An 18,707-nucleotide genomic window follows, 5' to 3' on the forward strand; every position below is an offset into this window, starting at 1 on the left:
TGAGCCAGGAAAGTTGGAGAACAGTGCCATAAACTAACTACTCGGAAGAAAACATAGACCACTTGCAACCTTTCAGCAAATATATTCCACAAGAGACTGGTGTACTCCCATGATGTGATTTATAAAATTATCCCTCCCAGCTCACAGTTTCCCTCCTGCCTCATTCCTTTGATAGAGTTCATTGCCAGTAAAAATTGGTTGTTGAAAGGCCCAGCAGGAAAAAAGTAATCATTATAATAGGATGCTTCTGCAGGAGCATTCTCTAGAGAAAGGAATCATTATGCATGGCAGTGTAAACCATTAGGAGAGTCTCGGGAGCAGCAGTGAGGTAGAAATGATTAAAGGTCTCTAGGGGAGAAGAAAGTAGGAAATCCAGAGAATCTACACAAGCAAAATACTAGGGAGACTCTTGAAAAGAGGAATAAAATATCACTGAGTATAGTAAAGAAAAACAGCAATTGAGAACACAGGATGCTTCATGTGGTTGAAGATATTTTGTTCCCTGCATTTCATGGGGCTCAGTTTTAGTCATGGAGGTAGTGGGGGTTTGCAAAGTGCTGTGGAGTCAGTGCGAGAGCTGAGAAGACTTTGTAAAGGTGGAAAGAACCACTGGTATCCCATGTGATAGAATACACCAGTTTAGAATGATGATTATACTGCAAAGGAAGCGTCTCTATTCCACCTGGAATAAAATCCTTAGATGAGTCTTAAACACGCATGCTCATCAAAATGCATATGTGACACTGGCTTGGAGGATTCAGGGAGACCCACTACTGGGGAGATTCTGCTTTCAGTCCCAACTCTAAACTGAACTGGTTTGTGCTGCTCAATGAGCCACTCTGCTTTGGTATGCAGCTGATATCTTATTCCAAAATATCAGCTGGTGTGGAAAGAATGCTAGAATGTGAATTAGATCTAAATTCAAATTTCAGATCTACCACTATTGACTATTGGGGCCCATGTAAAGCACTTTTACCCTCTTTGGACTTTTCCTTTCACCTCTACACAGAAAACATTTGCCTTCTTTTCATCTCAACTATTTGGAAATCACTGGAGATAATGTATATGAACGTCCTTTGTAAGTCTCAAATTGCTATACATTAGAAAGGATTTCTATCACTATTTCAGCCTTGACAGGAATTGCTGAGCCCACTTTCTATAACTTTGAAAAGAGAGCCATAGCATCAACCTTTATATTTAATAACATAAAAAATAGACATTTGCTCTCTTCATACAAACACCTGTAAAGTGCTGCTAAGCATTCTTTGGCAAGTGTTTGCTGAGGCTGTAACTCATAAAGATAATGCTGCTGCCTAGTTCTCTTGCCAGAGAGACCCTTTCTCATTTCTACATCCACCCAAATTAAACATCTTCAAGCACTGAAAGATAGTTCTTCTCTGTACCAATCCATTGGGCATTTACTACAAAAGCCAAAACTCTTTCTGGAGTACCTGCTTTAAAAAGCAAAGCAGGCCAGGTGTGGTGGCTCACACCTGTAACCCCAGCATTTTGAGAGGCCAAGGCAGAAAGATCACTTGAGCCCAGGAGTTTGAGACTAGCTTGGGCAACATAGTGAGACCTCAACTTTACAAAAAAATCAAAACATTAGCCGAGTGTGGTGGTGCATGCCTGTGGTCCCAGCTACTTGGGAGGCTGAGGTTGGAGGATTGCTTGAGCCTGGGAAGTCGAGGCTGCAGTGAGCCATGATAACACCACTACACTCCAGCCTGGGCAACAGAGCGACACACTGTCTCTAAATCAATCAATCAATCAATAAATAAATACAAGGCAAAGCATAGTGTTAAATATTGTGTGGGACACTAAATTTAGCAGCGCCAGAGGGTTAAGTGTAATCAAGTAGGGAGTGTTGGGATGGCAACAGTAGTTATATGTGATGTAATTATATGTAGTAGTTATATGTGTGATTATACTAGCCTGAATGTTTATGTTCCCCCAAAGTTTAAATGTTAAAATCCACATCCTTAAGGCGATGGTATTAGGAGATGATGCCTTTGGGAAGTGATTAGGTCACGAGGGTGAAGCTCTCATGAATAGGATTAGTGCCCTTAGAAAAGAGGCCTGAGAGATACCCCTCATTCTTTTACCATGTAAGGGTAGAGTGAGTAGACAGCTACCAGGAAGTCGTCACTAGACACCAAATCTGCCAGCATCTTGATCTTGAACTTCCAGCCTCCAGAACTATGAGAAACAAATGTCTGTTTTTTATAAGGCATCTTGTCTATGGCATTTGGCGTAGCAGCCGGGATGGACTAAGACAGGTAGGAAGGCACACAAGTGGCATGGGAGATCAGGGAGGGAGTGATATAGCTAAGGAAGGATTTATGGAGGAGGCAGCATTTGGGTTTGGCTCTGAGAGATGGTAAGATTTCGAAAAACAGAGACAGAAGTTCGTGTTCTTGAAGTAAAGGTTTAGAAGTGGGACATCCCACGGAGCATAGTAGATCAGTGGGACACAGACCTACAGTGAATGCAGAAGCACAATGGTTTGGAAAGGTGACCAGCTTCAGAACACTGAAATGCCTTGAATTGGAACTTGACTTGGTAAGGAAGAGTTTGTAGTACAGTGTTGTGAAGGTGAAGATGACACTAGCAGAACTATTTAGGAAGGGTAATCTAGCTGGGAGTATAATTAGAGGACTCCTGACTACTGCAAAAGAGAATCCAAGTGACAGGTTGAGCGTGAGAAAGAGAGAATGCAATCCTGACTACACTGAGTGTGTAAGGAATGGAGAATGAGGAAGTGGGAGAGGCTGTGGAAACAGCTATTTCAGGAAGAATAGCCATCAAGGTAAAAGCTGGAAAGGGATATAACTTGAAGAAAGTAGATTTTATGAAGCTGACCCTCACTTGAAGATGTGCAACGTAAATGGGAGGAATATTGTAGACAATGAAGAGCAAACAGTCAGAGGAAGTAGCGATTTTCAGCCTTCGTATTGAAAGTCAGAAGCAGCAGCAGCTCCTCGGGGGTGGGGTGGGGGTGGGGAGGAAAGAATAAATGTTGAAAAAGATTACATGAGATATGTGGTTTATTATCATTGTGAAACAATGATGGGAAGCAAATAACATATATATTAGAAATAGTAATCATTTCATATATTAAAAATTTCAGTTTTCTCAAACCTGATTGTAGAATTTATGTGTGGTTAATAATACAAAAGAAAGAAAAAGCTATGCATGAAGATGTTCATTGTAGTGTTATTTAAAATGGTAAAATGGTTAAAAAAAATCTAGATTCGTAACCAAAGGATAAAGATAATTTGGTTGGGCACCCACTGAATTAAAAGCCTCACAAACTATTTGAATGGAAGAGGCACATAAATTTATGACATGGAAATTTCTACAGAAAAAAGTGGCTGTTAGAAATAAACATAATTCTGCTCTAAACTGCAAGACCACCACTAGGCCTCAATAACAATTATCACAACAATAATCTTGAGTATCTTCGCAGTCAATCCTCCGGGCTACCCTGGGATCCACTTTGTAGATCAGGAAACAGACTCAGGGAGATTAAATAATTTACCCAAGGTCACAAATCCAATTATTTAGGGAGTTGGTATTTCAAGGCAACTGTGCTTTGCTCTACAGCCTTTGATCTTAATGACCTTGCTATTCTCCCCATCCTCAACAACCAGTTCTTTCAGCCAGCTATAAAAACAGCATTAATCAAACCAGTTTTTGACATGACATTGACAAAGAAACATATGTATTTCACTTTAACTGGTTTTGCTTAGACATAAACATATTCTCTATATTCGTTATGATCAAATTTGTATTCTACTAAAAGTGATCATGATTAGTTTACTATTTCCATGAGGAAAAGTGTTGAATGAATATAATACCTGAAGATTACTTGTATTTTCTCTGGTGCCGCAATTTGGAGAGAAAAAAAAAACCCAGGCATCTATTATTTATGAACAAAACCATAGGCTACTTAATACAAAGTTTACTGGCAGAGTCTTAATGGGACACATTTTTTAGAATATGATCCATGAAAATGTAAACCAGACACCTTAATTATGTTTAGCCTTCATTCCCAGCAATATTTTTCTCTGCAGTGATGGGAAAGAAATAGAATTAATTATGACAAACACCCAGATAATTATGTTAGAAAGCTGTAAAACAAATGTGCACATTATGTCCCTTGAGAGATTCTATTAAAATGTCTTTGCACCAGAAGACATTTGATTAACACATTTTATTTATTTTGCTTGAAAATACATATTCTAGGAAGAAGAAATTACCTTCAGTTTTTCTTCGAGCTCTGTGAGGGACTCACATAATTCAGTCACAGATTCAAGAACCTCTTTGTGTTTTGTCACTATTTTCTCAATATATTTCTGTCCTTCTTCCAAACCTGGGGAGGAGAAGGATGAAACTAGTTTTAAAGGTCAAATTTTTAGCAAGAAAAAAAGTCCAGGTATAAATTCCTCTCCCTGTCCAGTGTAAGGGCTGATAAATAATAAATATTTGCTGAACAGATAAATAAATGAATAAAGACAAGTTTCTAAAAGCTAGATATTCTAGGAAAATGATTACATTTGGTGTACCACGCCACTTTCATGTAACCTAAATAATGTTGCTACATGAATAGTCTTAAAGCTCAATTCTCCTTAGTTTTTCCTGTTCAAAACATCCAGTGGTTCCTCTCCGCTTAGAGAAGAATAAATTCCACAGGATGGCATTCAAGGCCCTTCCATAACATGGTTTCAATCTGCCTCTCCCAAATGTATGTCACTCTAGTTCTCTCCTGTATTTTATCTCCAGCCAAATGGAACCAGCAACTCCTCCCTGAAGATCCACACAGCAGCTGAGTATTCCTTCCTCTACCAGGACTACTGTCCCTCCACTCTCCATTTCTGCTGTCAAAATATAACCTACTCTTTAAGGTCCACCTGAAATGCCAACATTTCTGTGAAGATATTCTTAATCTTTTCCAACTGGGTTTCTCTCTATATATTGTAATAAAAATAGCTACCATGTAGCACATGCTTATTATTTCCCTGTGCCTAAGCACTGTATAACCATTGCTCAATGTAATCCTTGGATAGATTCTACTACTATCCACATTTTACAAATGAGGAATGTGATGCTCAAAAGAACTTCTTGCCTGGGCATAGTGGCTCGCGCCTGTAATCCAAGCACTTTGGGAGACTGAGGTGGGCAGATCACTTGAGGTGGGCAGATCACTTGAGGTCAGGAGTTCGAGACCAGCCTGACCAACATGGTGAAACCCCATCTCTACTAAAAATACAAAAATTAACCTGGTATGGTGGCGCATGCCTGTAATCTTAGCTACTCGGGAGGCTGAGGCAGGAGAATCACTTGAACCCAGGAGGCGGAGGTTTCAGTGAACTGAGATCATGCCACTGCACTCCAGCCTGGGTGACAAAGCAAGACTTTGTCTCAAAAAAAAAAAAAAAAAAAAAAGAACTTCTTTAGGTGACCCAGACAATAAATGGGGGAACAGGGATTTGAACCCAGGACTATCTGACTCTACACCCTAGGCCAAGATTGTATCACACATTGTTATGGGCTGAACTATGTCCCCCCATCCTGTCAAGTTCATATGTTGAAGTCCCAATTCCCAGTACCTCAGAATGTAACTGTATTTGGAAATGAGATCTTTAAAGAGGTGGTTAAATTAAAATGAGGCCATTGGGATGGGGTGCTAATCCAATGTGACTGGTGCCCTTACAAGAAGAGGGAGAGACACCAGGGGCGTGTGTGTGCAGAGGGATGACCACGTGAAGAGGCAGCAAGGGATCAGCCATCTGCAAGCCAAGCAGAATGGCCTGAGATGAAATCAACCCTGCTGGCATCTTCATCTTGGACTTCCAGACTTCAGAAGTGTGAGACAAGAAGTTTCTGTTTAAGCCACCCAGTCAGTGGTATTTTGTTACGGCAGCCCTAGCAAACAAGCACAAACATTTTATGTCCTTCTCACTCCATTTACCATACCATGACTTCAAGGACTAGACTGTGGTCTCTTGAATGCAGGAACTAGGTCTTAATTGTTTTTATAACAGCCAAAGCTCTTAGTAGATAACAGGTATGCACAAATTTGTTTGAGATAATTTTTTGCATGAAAATTCTGAGTTCAGTAATGCTTGAGTAGCTTGCAAGAGTTGATATAATCTTAAAGTGCCTCCCTTGATGCAAATTTTAAAAAATACATAGCTTCCCTACCAAACAGATGGAGACTCATGTCATTCATTTATTCATTCAGTGATTCATTTATTTATCAAATATTTGTTAAGCAGTTGGTATGTGCCATTAGACAGTGAACTAACAGGCAAAATCCCTCCTGGAATACGGCTTACACTCTGGTAAGGAAAGTCAGGCAACAGACAAATACCTATATAAAATGTCAATTGGTGGTAAGTGCCAGGAATACAAACAAAGCCAGATGCAAGATCTTGCATGATGGGAAGGGAATTTAACTTTTTAGGGTCTTTGTCAGCACTTCTCATGCTCTGAGATTGAATAGGCACTGATCCAGGCACAAATACGGTGAAAAAAAATATACTTTCCTCAAGTTTATGGGCAGTAGAGAAGACCAATAGGTATTTATACTACAATGTAAAAAGTTCAATTGTGGAAGAAACATATACCAGGCTATGGGAGCAGAGCGTCTGCAAAATATTTAGTGCACTTACACGGTAACTCCAGCAAGAAGATGTCACCTTAGTTTCCATTAATTTTTCAATCCATATTTTATTATTTTTATGTTTCTATCCTTTTCTTCTAGAATATTGTGAATAATTCATTATCAACAATTTAAGTAGTATACTACAAAATTTATGGCTCTCCATGGATAGTGTTTCATGTTATAAGAGAAAATATCTGGCAGCAGCCATGGGCAGGCAAATTAAGCATTTTGTACCAACTGTTGTGTCTTCTTTCTGGGCTGCGTTTGCCTGGTCACTGGGAATTACTCTGGGTCTCACAGGACCGATACCAGGGAATTCATGGAACTTATTCCTCAGAGCCCTCAAGAACTATCATCCTCCATGGACTTCTTAAATGGGGGGCCTCTTTTAGGAGGAAGGATCTCTCAGGCTGACATGACATTATCTTTCCTAGTCATTGAAGAGAGGAAAGCAGAACTTGTAAAATGGCAATTTGAGTTCTCCCATTTATTCCACAAGTGAGAGGAAAGTGAAGGAGAATTTTCAAGGTCTTTCTCAAATATGTGAACCAAAAGCCTCATAGAAAGGAGAGGGCTGGAGACTTCAGTCTTAGCTTTATGTCTTCTTAAAGTATTACTGAAATTTTGTATGTTTTTCGAGGAATCACTCTAGTGGAAATTAGATTTTTTTGTTTGTTTGTTTGTTTATATAAGCTGAGTATTGTTCTGGTGTTATTACCCTAGAGATGAACAACAGGGATGGAGGAGAAAAGAGAATAGAGAAGGAAGGCTTACACAAAGTAGGTAAAAATCTGCAGGCTTTATCTGCTGTCAGAAATTCCTCCCTCTGTTCCCTATTTGCTTTCCCTGGCTGTGGGCTTTTACCTTGAACATTTTCCCTGAATAGGTTGGTGTGCTGAGGACCCTGAGGACTTGCCACACTCTTGCTTTCTACTGGATTAGGCTCAGTATAGATTTGTTCAATGGCCAATCACTGAATATCTTAAAAGAGATCTCACCATATAAGCGCTGAGCAAGGTCAGTGGCCTCCTGAATCCTTTCTTCTTGCTGTGGCACTGAGGGTGCAATAAACTTATTGAACTGCTGGTGGAGAATTTTCACAGCTTCCTTTGTCTTGCACTCTGTGGAATATTTTCCAACTCTTACAACTGTGGCACTTGCATCTTCGTACCAAAAGTGACACTAAATTTAAATAAGATAAAGCACAGATGAAAGAAATACCGTCCTTCTAAAGTTCTTAATTTTGACAAGTGAAGTATCAAATTTTAATTCCCTCAACTTTATGTTCACATTGGCTTGAACTTTCTAAGTCATAATAAAGAAAATATTAAAACATGATTGTATTCTATTGCACTTAAATGTTAGTGGCAGAAATAAATACTAATATGAAAATACATATAAATAAAACTATAATAAAGTAAAAATATGAAAATATATTTGATTCTCCTACCTTGTTAGGTTTGCCTAAAATATAATTCCTAAGAGGAATGTTGCAGACTTATAAGAACAGGCAGGATAAAAAGCATCTGGCACTAAAAAGAATCCAAATACATGCTAAATGGCAAGAAAAAAGCCAAATGTTCACAATCCAGCATAAAGAATTGATATCATTAGTAATACACTGCTAAAGTATTGCCTGATGAATACTCTAATAAATAAATTATCTTTGAAGAATAAGATTTAGTTTATGAATGGGGAAATATCATCCAACAAATAGCATTTCACCTTTTCTTAGTAGAAAATAGTTATAGTTTCCAAACACAGTGGAGAATGAGACAGTTTCTCATTAAAAATAACTGTGGCTGGGCGCGGTGGCTCACGCCTGTAATCCCAGCACTTTGGGAGGCCGAGGCGGGCAGATCACGAGGTCAGGAGATAGAGACCATCCTGGCTAACATGGTGAAACCCCGTCTTTACTAAAAGTACAAAAAAGTAGCCGGGCATGGTGGTGGGCACCTGTAGTCCCAGCTACTTGGGAGGCTGAGGCAGGAGAATGGTGTGAACCCGGGAGGAGGAGCTTGCAGTGAGTCGAGATTGTGCCACTGTACTCCAGCCTGGGCAACAGAGCGACACTCCATCTCAAAAATAAATAAATAAATAAATAAATAACTGTGATGGAAGCAATGTCTGACCCAGGCCTGAAGCACTTATGCAGAGTGAGAAATAGAAACACATGACTCTGTTAGAAGTTGGTTTTAAATAAGTGCCACAAAGGGACCACAAACTTATACATCATATGTAGAAGACTGATCATTTTGATTCTCCTTAATCTGGTGTTAAATCTAAAAACTCAGCTGCATTAGTGGTAAAGACGTTCTGTATCTCAAACAATAATGGGCAACAAAGAACATTCAAGAACTTCAAGTGCAGAATTTCTTCAATACAAAGTGTTCAAACAATAACTTTAACTTCCCAAATTTCATACATTTTATGTATACTCTACCATTTATCTTCTTGACAGTAATAAAAGAAAACACCAATAACAACTTTTTGTAGCGAAAAATCACAGTATCACTTTTTAAAATAAATATTTTCAAGTTCTGTGAAATAAATAAGCCATTCTGAGCATTTTAAACAGATATCCAGCAGTGAACATAATTTCATGATAATTAAACATCTTCATTTGATGAGGTTATGGAGAAACAGGAACCCTCATACATTGCCGGTAAATTAGTAAAGACTTTTCTCAAGAGAAATTGACCAATAAAATCAAAGATCTTATAACATTCATCCCCTTAGGTCCAGCAATTCTATTTCAGAGAATTATCCTAAGGAAAAAAAATCATGAAAAGGAGCATGATACATGAATATAATGACAATAACAGCTAATGCAACATTGCTTTAAAGTTGCAAAATGATTTTTGAAAACAACATTACAACATGGATATCACTGCAAAAAGAGAATACCTCTTCTATCACCTCCTGGAAATGCTCAGTCAGGTCCAAATTCTTCTTGTAATCTGTCACAACTTTGTCAAAGTCATCCACATGTTTTTGCAAATCATTCATGACTTCCAAAAGGACATTAACTTTATCACTTGGATAATTTAAGAAAGAATCAGAGGTTTTATTACTAACTTTTTCCATTTTCCTTTTCAAAGCCTGTGTGAAAAACAAAAAGTTTTTAAAATAACATTCAATTTGTATTTATGATGCTAGTGACTAAATACTGAGAGAAAAACTGGTAAAAGCTTTTGCAGCTTCCTCCAATCTATTAAAATAATTATTATTACAAATATATTATGGAAAGAATGGGTTTTCCCCCAAATTCTATTGATTTAGCATTCAGCAAATAAATAGAAAATGTACACAGGTGTATTCCAGATTTTGAGACTAGTAATATGATCTTTTTTAAAGAGATTGATAATTAAATCAAATACTTGTCCTCAATAAGCTCACTGTCTCCTGGAAAAGGCATTCAAATAATCCAGCCAGTACATGTAATAATCAAGGCAGGAATAAGAGGCTATAGGAGCAGCAAAACTAATGACATAGATGGATGCAAGAAAAGGAGGAGGAGTGTAGAAGGCATGACGTGCATGCATCCATGCGTGTGTGTATGTGTTGCGGAGAAGAATGGAAGTAGACAGGTTGGGTTTGGCAGAAACCATTCTGGATCTGCCTCAAGAGGTAAATCAATTTATTATGTATTTTTACATGAAGGATAAAATTGTTATAAAAATGGAAAAATACCCTTTGAGTCCCAATGCTACAAAAAGCCAGAGTTAGGTATTTAGATTTGAAATTCAAAACAATTTTGCAATAATTGTGTAGTACATACATACACATGCGCACATATACAAACCATACTTTCTTGTTACCTGCATTTTTTCAGCATACATATCAACTTGCTGAATTTGATATCTAAGCACCTTCAGATTTCGAGATTTTTCATTTTTCTTAGTGTAATTAAACTTCAAATTATTGAATTTCTTTTTGATATCTTTGAATGTGTCTTTGAGCTGTAGTTCAATAAAAAGAAATAGGTGGTTTCCTTAAAATGAGAAAACAAAGTCATTTGCAATAAATCAAAGCATCTGAACACTTCAAAATATTCATAATCTTAAAAATGTATTTAGGGTAATTTTCCCTCCCTCCCTCCCTCCCTCTCTCTCTCTCTCTCTTTCTTTCTTTCTTTCTTTCACTCTTTCTCTCTCTCTCTTTCTTTCTTTCTTCTCTCTCTCTCTCTCTTTCTTTTTTTGAGACAGGGTCTCACTTTGTCACTCAGGCTGGAGTGCATTGGCGCGATCTTGACTCACTGCAACCTCTGCCTCCTGGGTTCAAGTAATTCTCATGTCTCTCCTAAGTAGCTAGGACTGCAGATGTGTGCCACCATGCCTGGCTAATTTGTGTATTTTTAGTGGAGACAGGGTTTCACCGTGTTGGCCAGACTGGTCTCGAACTCCTGGCCTCAAGTGATCTACCTACCTTGGCCTCCCAAAGTGCTGGGATTACAGGCTTGAGCCACCGTGCCCGGCCTCAGAGTGATTTTCATTAGAAAACAAATCTGCCAAGTGGACATACAAAGTGAATTTAAATATGTCTTCCAAATATAAGTAATTATAAAATGTTTGTTAATACTTTTCGATTTGAAATTTTTAATTAGGATTATAGCTATAGAATATTCCTTTGTCCCTCAAGTAAGAAAATTTCTCACATTTCATACATAAATTTTAACAACTCTAGTTTTCTTATTTGAATTTATTAGATATCTTTTTTCCCATTCATTCTGTTTTCAATATACTAATATTTGCCCCAGATCTCTCTATCTTCCAATACTCAGCCACCATGTATACATTTATTAAGGCTCCTAAAAGCTATCCATGTTGAAGAGGTCAATGAAGTGTTGACATTTAGACCACCCAGGACATTGGTGGGGTGGAAGAGAAGACCCAATATGAGATTTAGTAGAAAAATAACTAAATCTGCCCAGTTAAAAATTATTTTTCATGAGCAGTTCTGAAAAGAGTTTTACTTCTTAAATATAGACCATTAACTTCAGAGATCCTTCAAAAACAAAAAAAGTAAAGTGAGAGTTGTTGCTAATGACAGCTAGGCTAACTTGTGTATAAATAAAGCATATAGCTATACATAGGGGATAGATTTTGACAGTCTTAACAACAGTTCAACTCTACCAGTGCACCAAATTTCTAAGCAGTGCAGTTGCATTAAATGCACCACTTTCTGTCCCTTCTCTATATTTAAGAAGGATAAGCGTATTGACAGGCAACTCTCTCTTTGTATTATCAACAAAGAGAAGTACAGAGAAAAAAACACCTTCTCAGATTATATGGAGGCATTTAACAGCAAGAGTGAACAATGTCATGGTTGATAAATTTGAGCTAAGATAAGAGAAGTCAGAAAAGCATTAAAATTCTTTTCAATGATAGCAAACAAATTATTTGGGAGGGAATAAAGACTGTGCATGTGCTAGATTTTAGAATCATAATGCAGAAAAACATACTTGCCCTACAAAATGCATGCTTTCTCAAAATGCTTATTTCAAATTCTGCAGACTGTGAAAATAAAGCCTTTATCTTATCTTTAACACTTCTTGGAGACATCAACTTTAAAGCCCTAGTGGAATTGCGCACGGAAATTATTAAACTGATAGAATTTTTGCATCTGATACACATGTACTTAATCAGTGTTGTTTAGTTTATATGGTAAAGTTGTTGAACATTAAGCTACAAACTAAACCAAGCATAGAGACCGCATGAACCACTTTAACTGATAAATAAATCAGTAATGTTCAGAAAAAGTGAAAAGCTTCAGAATTTGAACATTATTTCTCTATTAGAAACTCAGGAGAATATTTAAAAGATCATATTCAGTTGATATATTTGTGAAATAACTAATAAATATTTACATTCTATGGCACTCAATGTTTTAATGTGCATATGTTTGGTTTTAACAGGAAAGGATAAATAATGTCAATTTTATAAGATTGAGATATAAAGGCATTATATCCTTAGTAATTTACATAAAATTTTGGCAGGAGTTTTTGCAACTACAAATGTAATAAGTACTACATCTGAGGAAACCAGACATTATTGTTTTAAAAAACATCTCAATAACGAGTTACTATTTAATGAGTGCAGAGTTTCTGTTTAGGATGATAAAAAAGTTCTGCAGACAGATGGTGGTGATGGGTTCACAACAATGTGAATGTACTTAATACCACTAAACTATACACTTAAAACAGTTAAGCTGGTAAATTTCATGCTATGTGCATTTTACCACAATTAAAAATAAAGAGAAAAAAATGCCCTGTCACTAACATTTATCCATTGGAAAATAAACGTATATATTCTTCTACTTATATATAAGACTATATAAAACATAGTCTTATATATTTTTCTCTACTGAAACATGACATGTATCAGAAAACCTTAGTCTAGAGAAAGGAAGAGGGGCTCTGTCATTAACCTGATAACCATTGGATTACATCTGCTTTAAATGGGAAAGTTCAATGTCTATTTGAAAACTATATGATAAATAGAGAAAGGCTGAGATTTAATACTTTCTCAACCATGAGATTTTAAATCTACTTTGGATTAAGAAATTTAAGACTGATAAATGATGAGTGTGATTTGATTTCTGTTTGCTTCAGAACGTGTGCACTTCCACTGAAGATGATTTATAAGGTCAAAGAATGTTCATGACACTATGAGTATGTGAAATGGGATCAGCTTCTTTCTGACACATGAGCTCCCTTGACAAAGCTGCTGGCACTTTTCTCTTTTGGTTTCGCTGGAAATCCATTTTAAATCTAAATCTCTGTGCCTTTTTCAACTCAAATTCAGGACTACTGCAGATATAAGTGGAAGGCAGTATGCATGAAACTACCTTCAGTGATTGAAAAATCTTGCCATTCTTAATTTTCTTACCTGCACTTTCCAATATGAAAACTTAACTTCCCATCTAATCCCCACATAACTTGTGGTCATATTTTTAAAGGAACCAAGGGCCATAGTTGCTGGGCTGTGGTATCACTGTTCACGCAGCTGTTTCTAACTTTAGTCAACTTGTCAACAATGGGGAATGGCGGGATGGGGCTGAGACAACTGCTCAAGTTGAGCACACAAGTGGAGAAAAACACCCCAAGCTTGGGGTGAGAAGAAGTTTACCCTGTTAGAAATCTTGAAATGATGTTATAATTCATATTAAAGTTCCTCAAAGTCTTCAGAAAATTAGGGAAAATATATTTTTAATGAATAATTTTATTTTCCCATCTTTTCACGTGTTCAGCTCCTCTATATTTACCATAGAATAAACAGACTGAGTTAACATAGCTATAATTAGAAATAAGTTATTAAGATTTAAAAACTATAGCTATTTTGAAATTAGCAGAATGAGCATCTTTGCCAAATTTTCCAGTACGCCGTAAGCCCCCTCAGGGTTAGGAATAAACAAAGCTTCTTTGGAAAGAAGCAGAAGGGAAAGAGGCTGATGCCAAGTGAGGCTGGCTTGCTATTGTTAGTCTTGACGAAGCTGGTTGAGCCAGCTTCGACACAAGAATGTATTATTTATAAGTTTGCTGCTGTCAAGGCCAATTTGTGTGAGGGACATGGGATATTTAAAACAGAAATGCATTTAATGCATTTAAAAAGAAAGCCTTTCCTTAGAACTATGGCACATGTTTGGCCAGAAGCAAAAATATAAAATGACTGGTCAATCTCCACAATGTCCACTTCATGAATGTCATTTCTTGCCTGTCATTTTATTCATGCCAGAAAAAAGCTTTTTGATGCTCATCTTCAGTAACAGAAAGCTGTGATGTTATCATCCTCCAGGGATGCTTCATTCAAAATCAAGAGACCCAAAAGCTCAAAATTTAACCCAAATCATTTGCTACAATTATCAATTATCACTTAGGGAGGCTGAGGCCAGTGGATCACCTAAGGTCAGGAGTTCAAGACCAGCCTGGCCAAAATGGTGAAACACCATCTCTACTAAAAATACAAAAATTAGCTGGGCATGGTGGTGCATGCTACTTGGGAGGCTGAGGGAGGAGAATTGCTTGAACCCAGGAGGCAGATGTTGCAGTGAGCCAAGATCGCACCATTGCACTCCAGCCTGGGCAACAGAACAGGACTCAAAAAAAAAAAAAACAGAACATTTTTTTTTTGTAGAGGCAGAGTCTCACCATCTTGCCCAGCCTGGACTTAAACTCCTGGGCTCCAGCAATCCTCCTACCTTGGCATCCCAATTGTAGAATATTCAGACTTAGTGCTAGAGAGATTTCAGGACAAGACTTTTTGGCCTCCTTCCATTTGGCAACCACTCCCTTGTCTTCTTGTGCTTGAGGTCAGCTGCTAGCGGCTGAAAGTGGGACAACTTGGGAAGACATGACAATTACTCTGTCTTAAATTGTAGGTAGCAACAGGTATCAGTAATACATATTTTGTCCATTTTGCATGTTTTATGTCTTCATAATATGTTTGCTAAGTTTTGTTTTCTGAACATGATAACCATAATTTTAAACTTCAGCTCTGTTTATTCTTCAGGAAGTTTCCACAGTCATTTTGCAGATGTTAAACACCAAAATGTTAACATTTTAACCTTATGGAATGGATGCTTTTAGAGCAAATTGTAATCTTTCTTATCCTCTTACACATACCATCCAGATGGACCCAGGATGGGGCCCACTAGCGGAATGGCTGTGACTGTGAAGTCCCATGGGTTTTAATGCTATCTAGACTCGAAGTTTCCTGAGGATGTTTGTGTTCTTTTTTTTTTTTTTTTTTCAATAGACAGAGTCTCACTCTCTTGTCCAGGCTAGAGTACAGTGACGTGATCACAGCTCACTGTAGCCTCAAACTCATGGGCACATGGGATCCCCCTGCCTCACCATCTCAAGTAATTGAGACTACAGGCACACATCACCACACTTGGCTAATTTTTAAAATTTTTTTGTAGGGCTGGGCATGGTGGCTCACGCCTGTAATCCCAGCACTTAGGGAGACTGAGGTGGGTAGATCACCTGAGGTCAGGAGTTCAAGACCAGCCAGGCCAACATGGTGAAACCCCATCTCTACTAAAAATACAAAAATTAGCTGGGCATGGTGGTGCATGCCTGTAATCACAGCTACTCGAGAGGCTGAGGCAGGAGAATTGCTTGAACCCAGGAGGCAGAGGTTGCAGTGAGCCAAGATCGTACCATTGCACTCCAGCCTGGGCGACAGAGCGAGACTCAGTCTCAAAAAAAAAAAAAAAAAAAAAACAATTTTTTTTTTTTGTAGAGGCAGGGTCTCACCATCTTGCCCAGGCTGGACTGGAACTCCTGGGCTCCAGCAATCCTCCTACCTTGGCATCCCAAAGTGCGGGAAACACAGGTGTGAGCCACTGCTATTTGTATTCTTACGGCTTGGTACACAGAAGCCCCATTAACACATTCGTTGAGTGAATATAATGGAGTCCTTTTTAAAGAAAATGATGAATTCAGGTTATAAATCTTGAAAAATAATTATTGTCTGTACTATACCATTGTGCTGCCCTGTTGGGTGTTTTGCTGTCTATGCAAACTCTTCCTCTGCTTCCTTTCCTGACAGTGGGTAGCAGTCCATGGTCATTTTGTCAGTGGCAAAGCGCTATACAATGTCAGGCGGTTTTAATTTTATTGTGTATGTGTCTATAGCAACACTATTCCTCTATTCTAATTTACTGCTACTAATTGACTTGTATCCCTGGAACTCATTTGACTGATTTATTCAAATTGAAAAAAGAATTTATGCCATTAGAACATGTGACCGATACATGGAACATATATACTAAGTCCTTTTCTGCATAATTCCTGATGGGCAAGATGTTGCTACAGTGGAAAATTTCAGGGTAAGGTAAAATAATTATCTGGAAGTTCTATGTGGAAAACTTGAGAAAATGGATACCAACCCGATTCTGTCATTACTATTCTTTTCAGCAAAGTAATTGTGATCTGTAATATGAGCCTCGAGTTACAAATTTCCATTAATATTATGTAAATGTAAAGGTAATTTTTTTGGTCAGGTTGAAAGAAGAAAACATGCTTGATATTTACTTATTACATTTCTAAATGTAGATGTGTAAAGAATGATGTTTCTGTGTCATGTAATATGGCAGAGAATATGTCTACTGTGCTTTGTGTATGAACAACTTATTTATATAGCCAGGCAAGAAAAAATATGAATTATATTCAACATTCAAGCACACAAATGTATCTTTGTGTGAAATGGGCAGGAAAAAACACAAAGTCTGACAGTCTGAAGATTATTTTTCTAGTAGGTAGACATGAAGAAAATAAGGTTCTACAATTTCCTATGTCTTCATATGAAATTGGAAAAAAATGGTTTTTTCTCAGAGATAAAGCACAAACTATCATTCGCTGTCTTTAAGGCACATCACATTACATTTTTAAAAATTACATTTAGAACACTTTATTTTGGCTTGAGGTACTGAGTTCTTTTCTAAGGGCTTTCAATGTAGTTAAGACCATGTAAGTTAGCTACAGCACAGTCAAGAAAGAAATTTTTTGAAATAACCAAATGAAATGTACTATTATATCAGATCATACAAACATCTTAGATATACCAGAAAATAGGGATAGAAGAGGAAAGCATAAAAAAAGAAGATATTTAACATCAGACCATGCAGTGGTTGAATGGCACTGAAATATTATGTAAATAGTGAATTCTGAGTTTAACAAATGATAAGCATGTTGGTGCCCAACAAATGAGTCTGTGGCCTGAAGTTGATTCCCTGGAACACCCTGAGCTGAAACTCTGTTGTCCTGTAGCATATTCATAACATGAAAGTCATATGCTCCTCAGTTTTCCCATCTGAAAAATGAACATACTGAACTGGACATTCTCCAAAATCCATTGCAAGTCAGAGTCTGTGAACTTTCTAACAGTACTTCAAGCACATTGAAAGTGAAACTGTGTTTAAAAATCAACTTTAAACATTAAATGCTATACTTGGTTTAGTCCTCTGGCATGTTATCTCATTTTAATTGTTTATACAGAAAAAAATTAGTGTAACGTATCGTATTTAATTTTAAATATGTTTTAAGCAGCTATACCCAAAGACTAATAATGATAACAAAATAATAATGTCTAGATAGCAAATATTATTACCACTGTGGAAACTGGCCATCTGTTTGGCCTCTGCTGTTCACAATATAAACTGGAACACACGTATTTTATTTTCCTAAGAGGCACGGAAAATATTCCTTCTGATTATTTTCCCTTAGGCCTGTGGTGGGAAAGTCCAGGGTGTGCACACTCACTATATCTCCACAAAAAAGGAAAAGTGACAAAGACTCAAAGTTCTCAAAGGTCATTTAAATGTGAAATTGTAAGTTACATAAAAGATTAACTGGATCAGTAGTGGAAGCAAATGGGAAGAATATCTCTCTTAAAATGTAAGAGCATGCTAAAGTGATACCTGATTCCTAAATCAAACCCGCATGTATCTGGCTGCTCATTCCTGACACGGTACAGACAATCCTGGGGCGTCCCTACTATTGACAGGAAGGGAAATTTGTCATCCCGGCCGGCTGGCTCCAAACACAGTCTCATCATGAGGCAGTCCCTATAAATAGAATTCCTGCTGGAAGGGCGTGAACAGGGAGACCCAGCTTCATAAATGTCACAGCTCTACAGGGAGATAGAAAAGGAGCCAGAGGGGGCTGGGAAAACCCCTCAGCCTGCTCCACTTGCGCTTTAGCAAATGTAGAGCCCAACCATCGCTGCAGAGGGAGGATTTTGGCAAAACAAAGGTTTACAAATAGAAGTAGAGGAGGAGGAAGAGAAGGAGGGAAAACGGGAAGAAAGGGGGAGGGGAGGAAAGAAGAAAGAAAGAGGAATAAAGAAGATCACTTTAAGGAAAGACTGTAAAGGAATAATTTCCATAACCATGAATCCACATTTTGTAGACTTGGGGAGACCAATGTGCTCTGACGGTTTTCCTTAACAAGACATGATTGACCCGTAAGCAGCAGCACAGGAACCGGAAGTGGCCATTCTATCACGTAGAGAGCAAATTACACTACCGCTTC

The 18,707-nt window shown here is 37.7% G+C and overlaps 1 protein-coding gene across 1 annotated transcript in view; it reads right to left on the minus strand.

Moving 5' to 3' along the window:
- Window positions 1–18,707, minus strand: part of CCDC141 (coiled-coil domain containing 141) — a 228,237-nt gene that overhangs the window by 17,971 nt on the left and 191,559 nt on the right. The window contains exons 19-22 of the mRNA XM_054549559.2: window positions 10,492–10,632; window positions 9,578–9,772; window positions 7,669–7,852; window positions 4,263–4,375 (exon numbers count right to left, since the gene is read on the minus strand). Coding sequence (XP_054405534.1) covers window positions 4,263–4,375; window positions 7,669–7,852; window positions 9,578–9,772; window positions 10,492–10,632 — 633 coding nt within the window. The remainder of the gene's footprint in view (window positions 1–4,262; window positions 4,376–7,668; window positions 7,853–9,577; window positions 9,773–10,491; window positions 10,633–18,707) is intronic.

Source organism: Pongo abelii, chromosome 11 (genome assembly GCF_028885655.2).
Source record: "Pongo abelii isolate AG06213 chromosome 11, NHGRI_mPonAbe1-v2.0_pri, whole genome shotgun sequence".
NCBI classification, from domain to species: Eukaryota; Metazoa; Chordata; class Mammalia; order Primates; family Hominidae; genus Pongo; species Pongo abelii.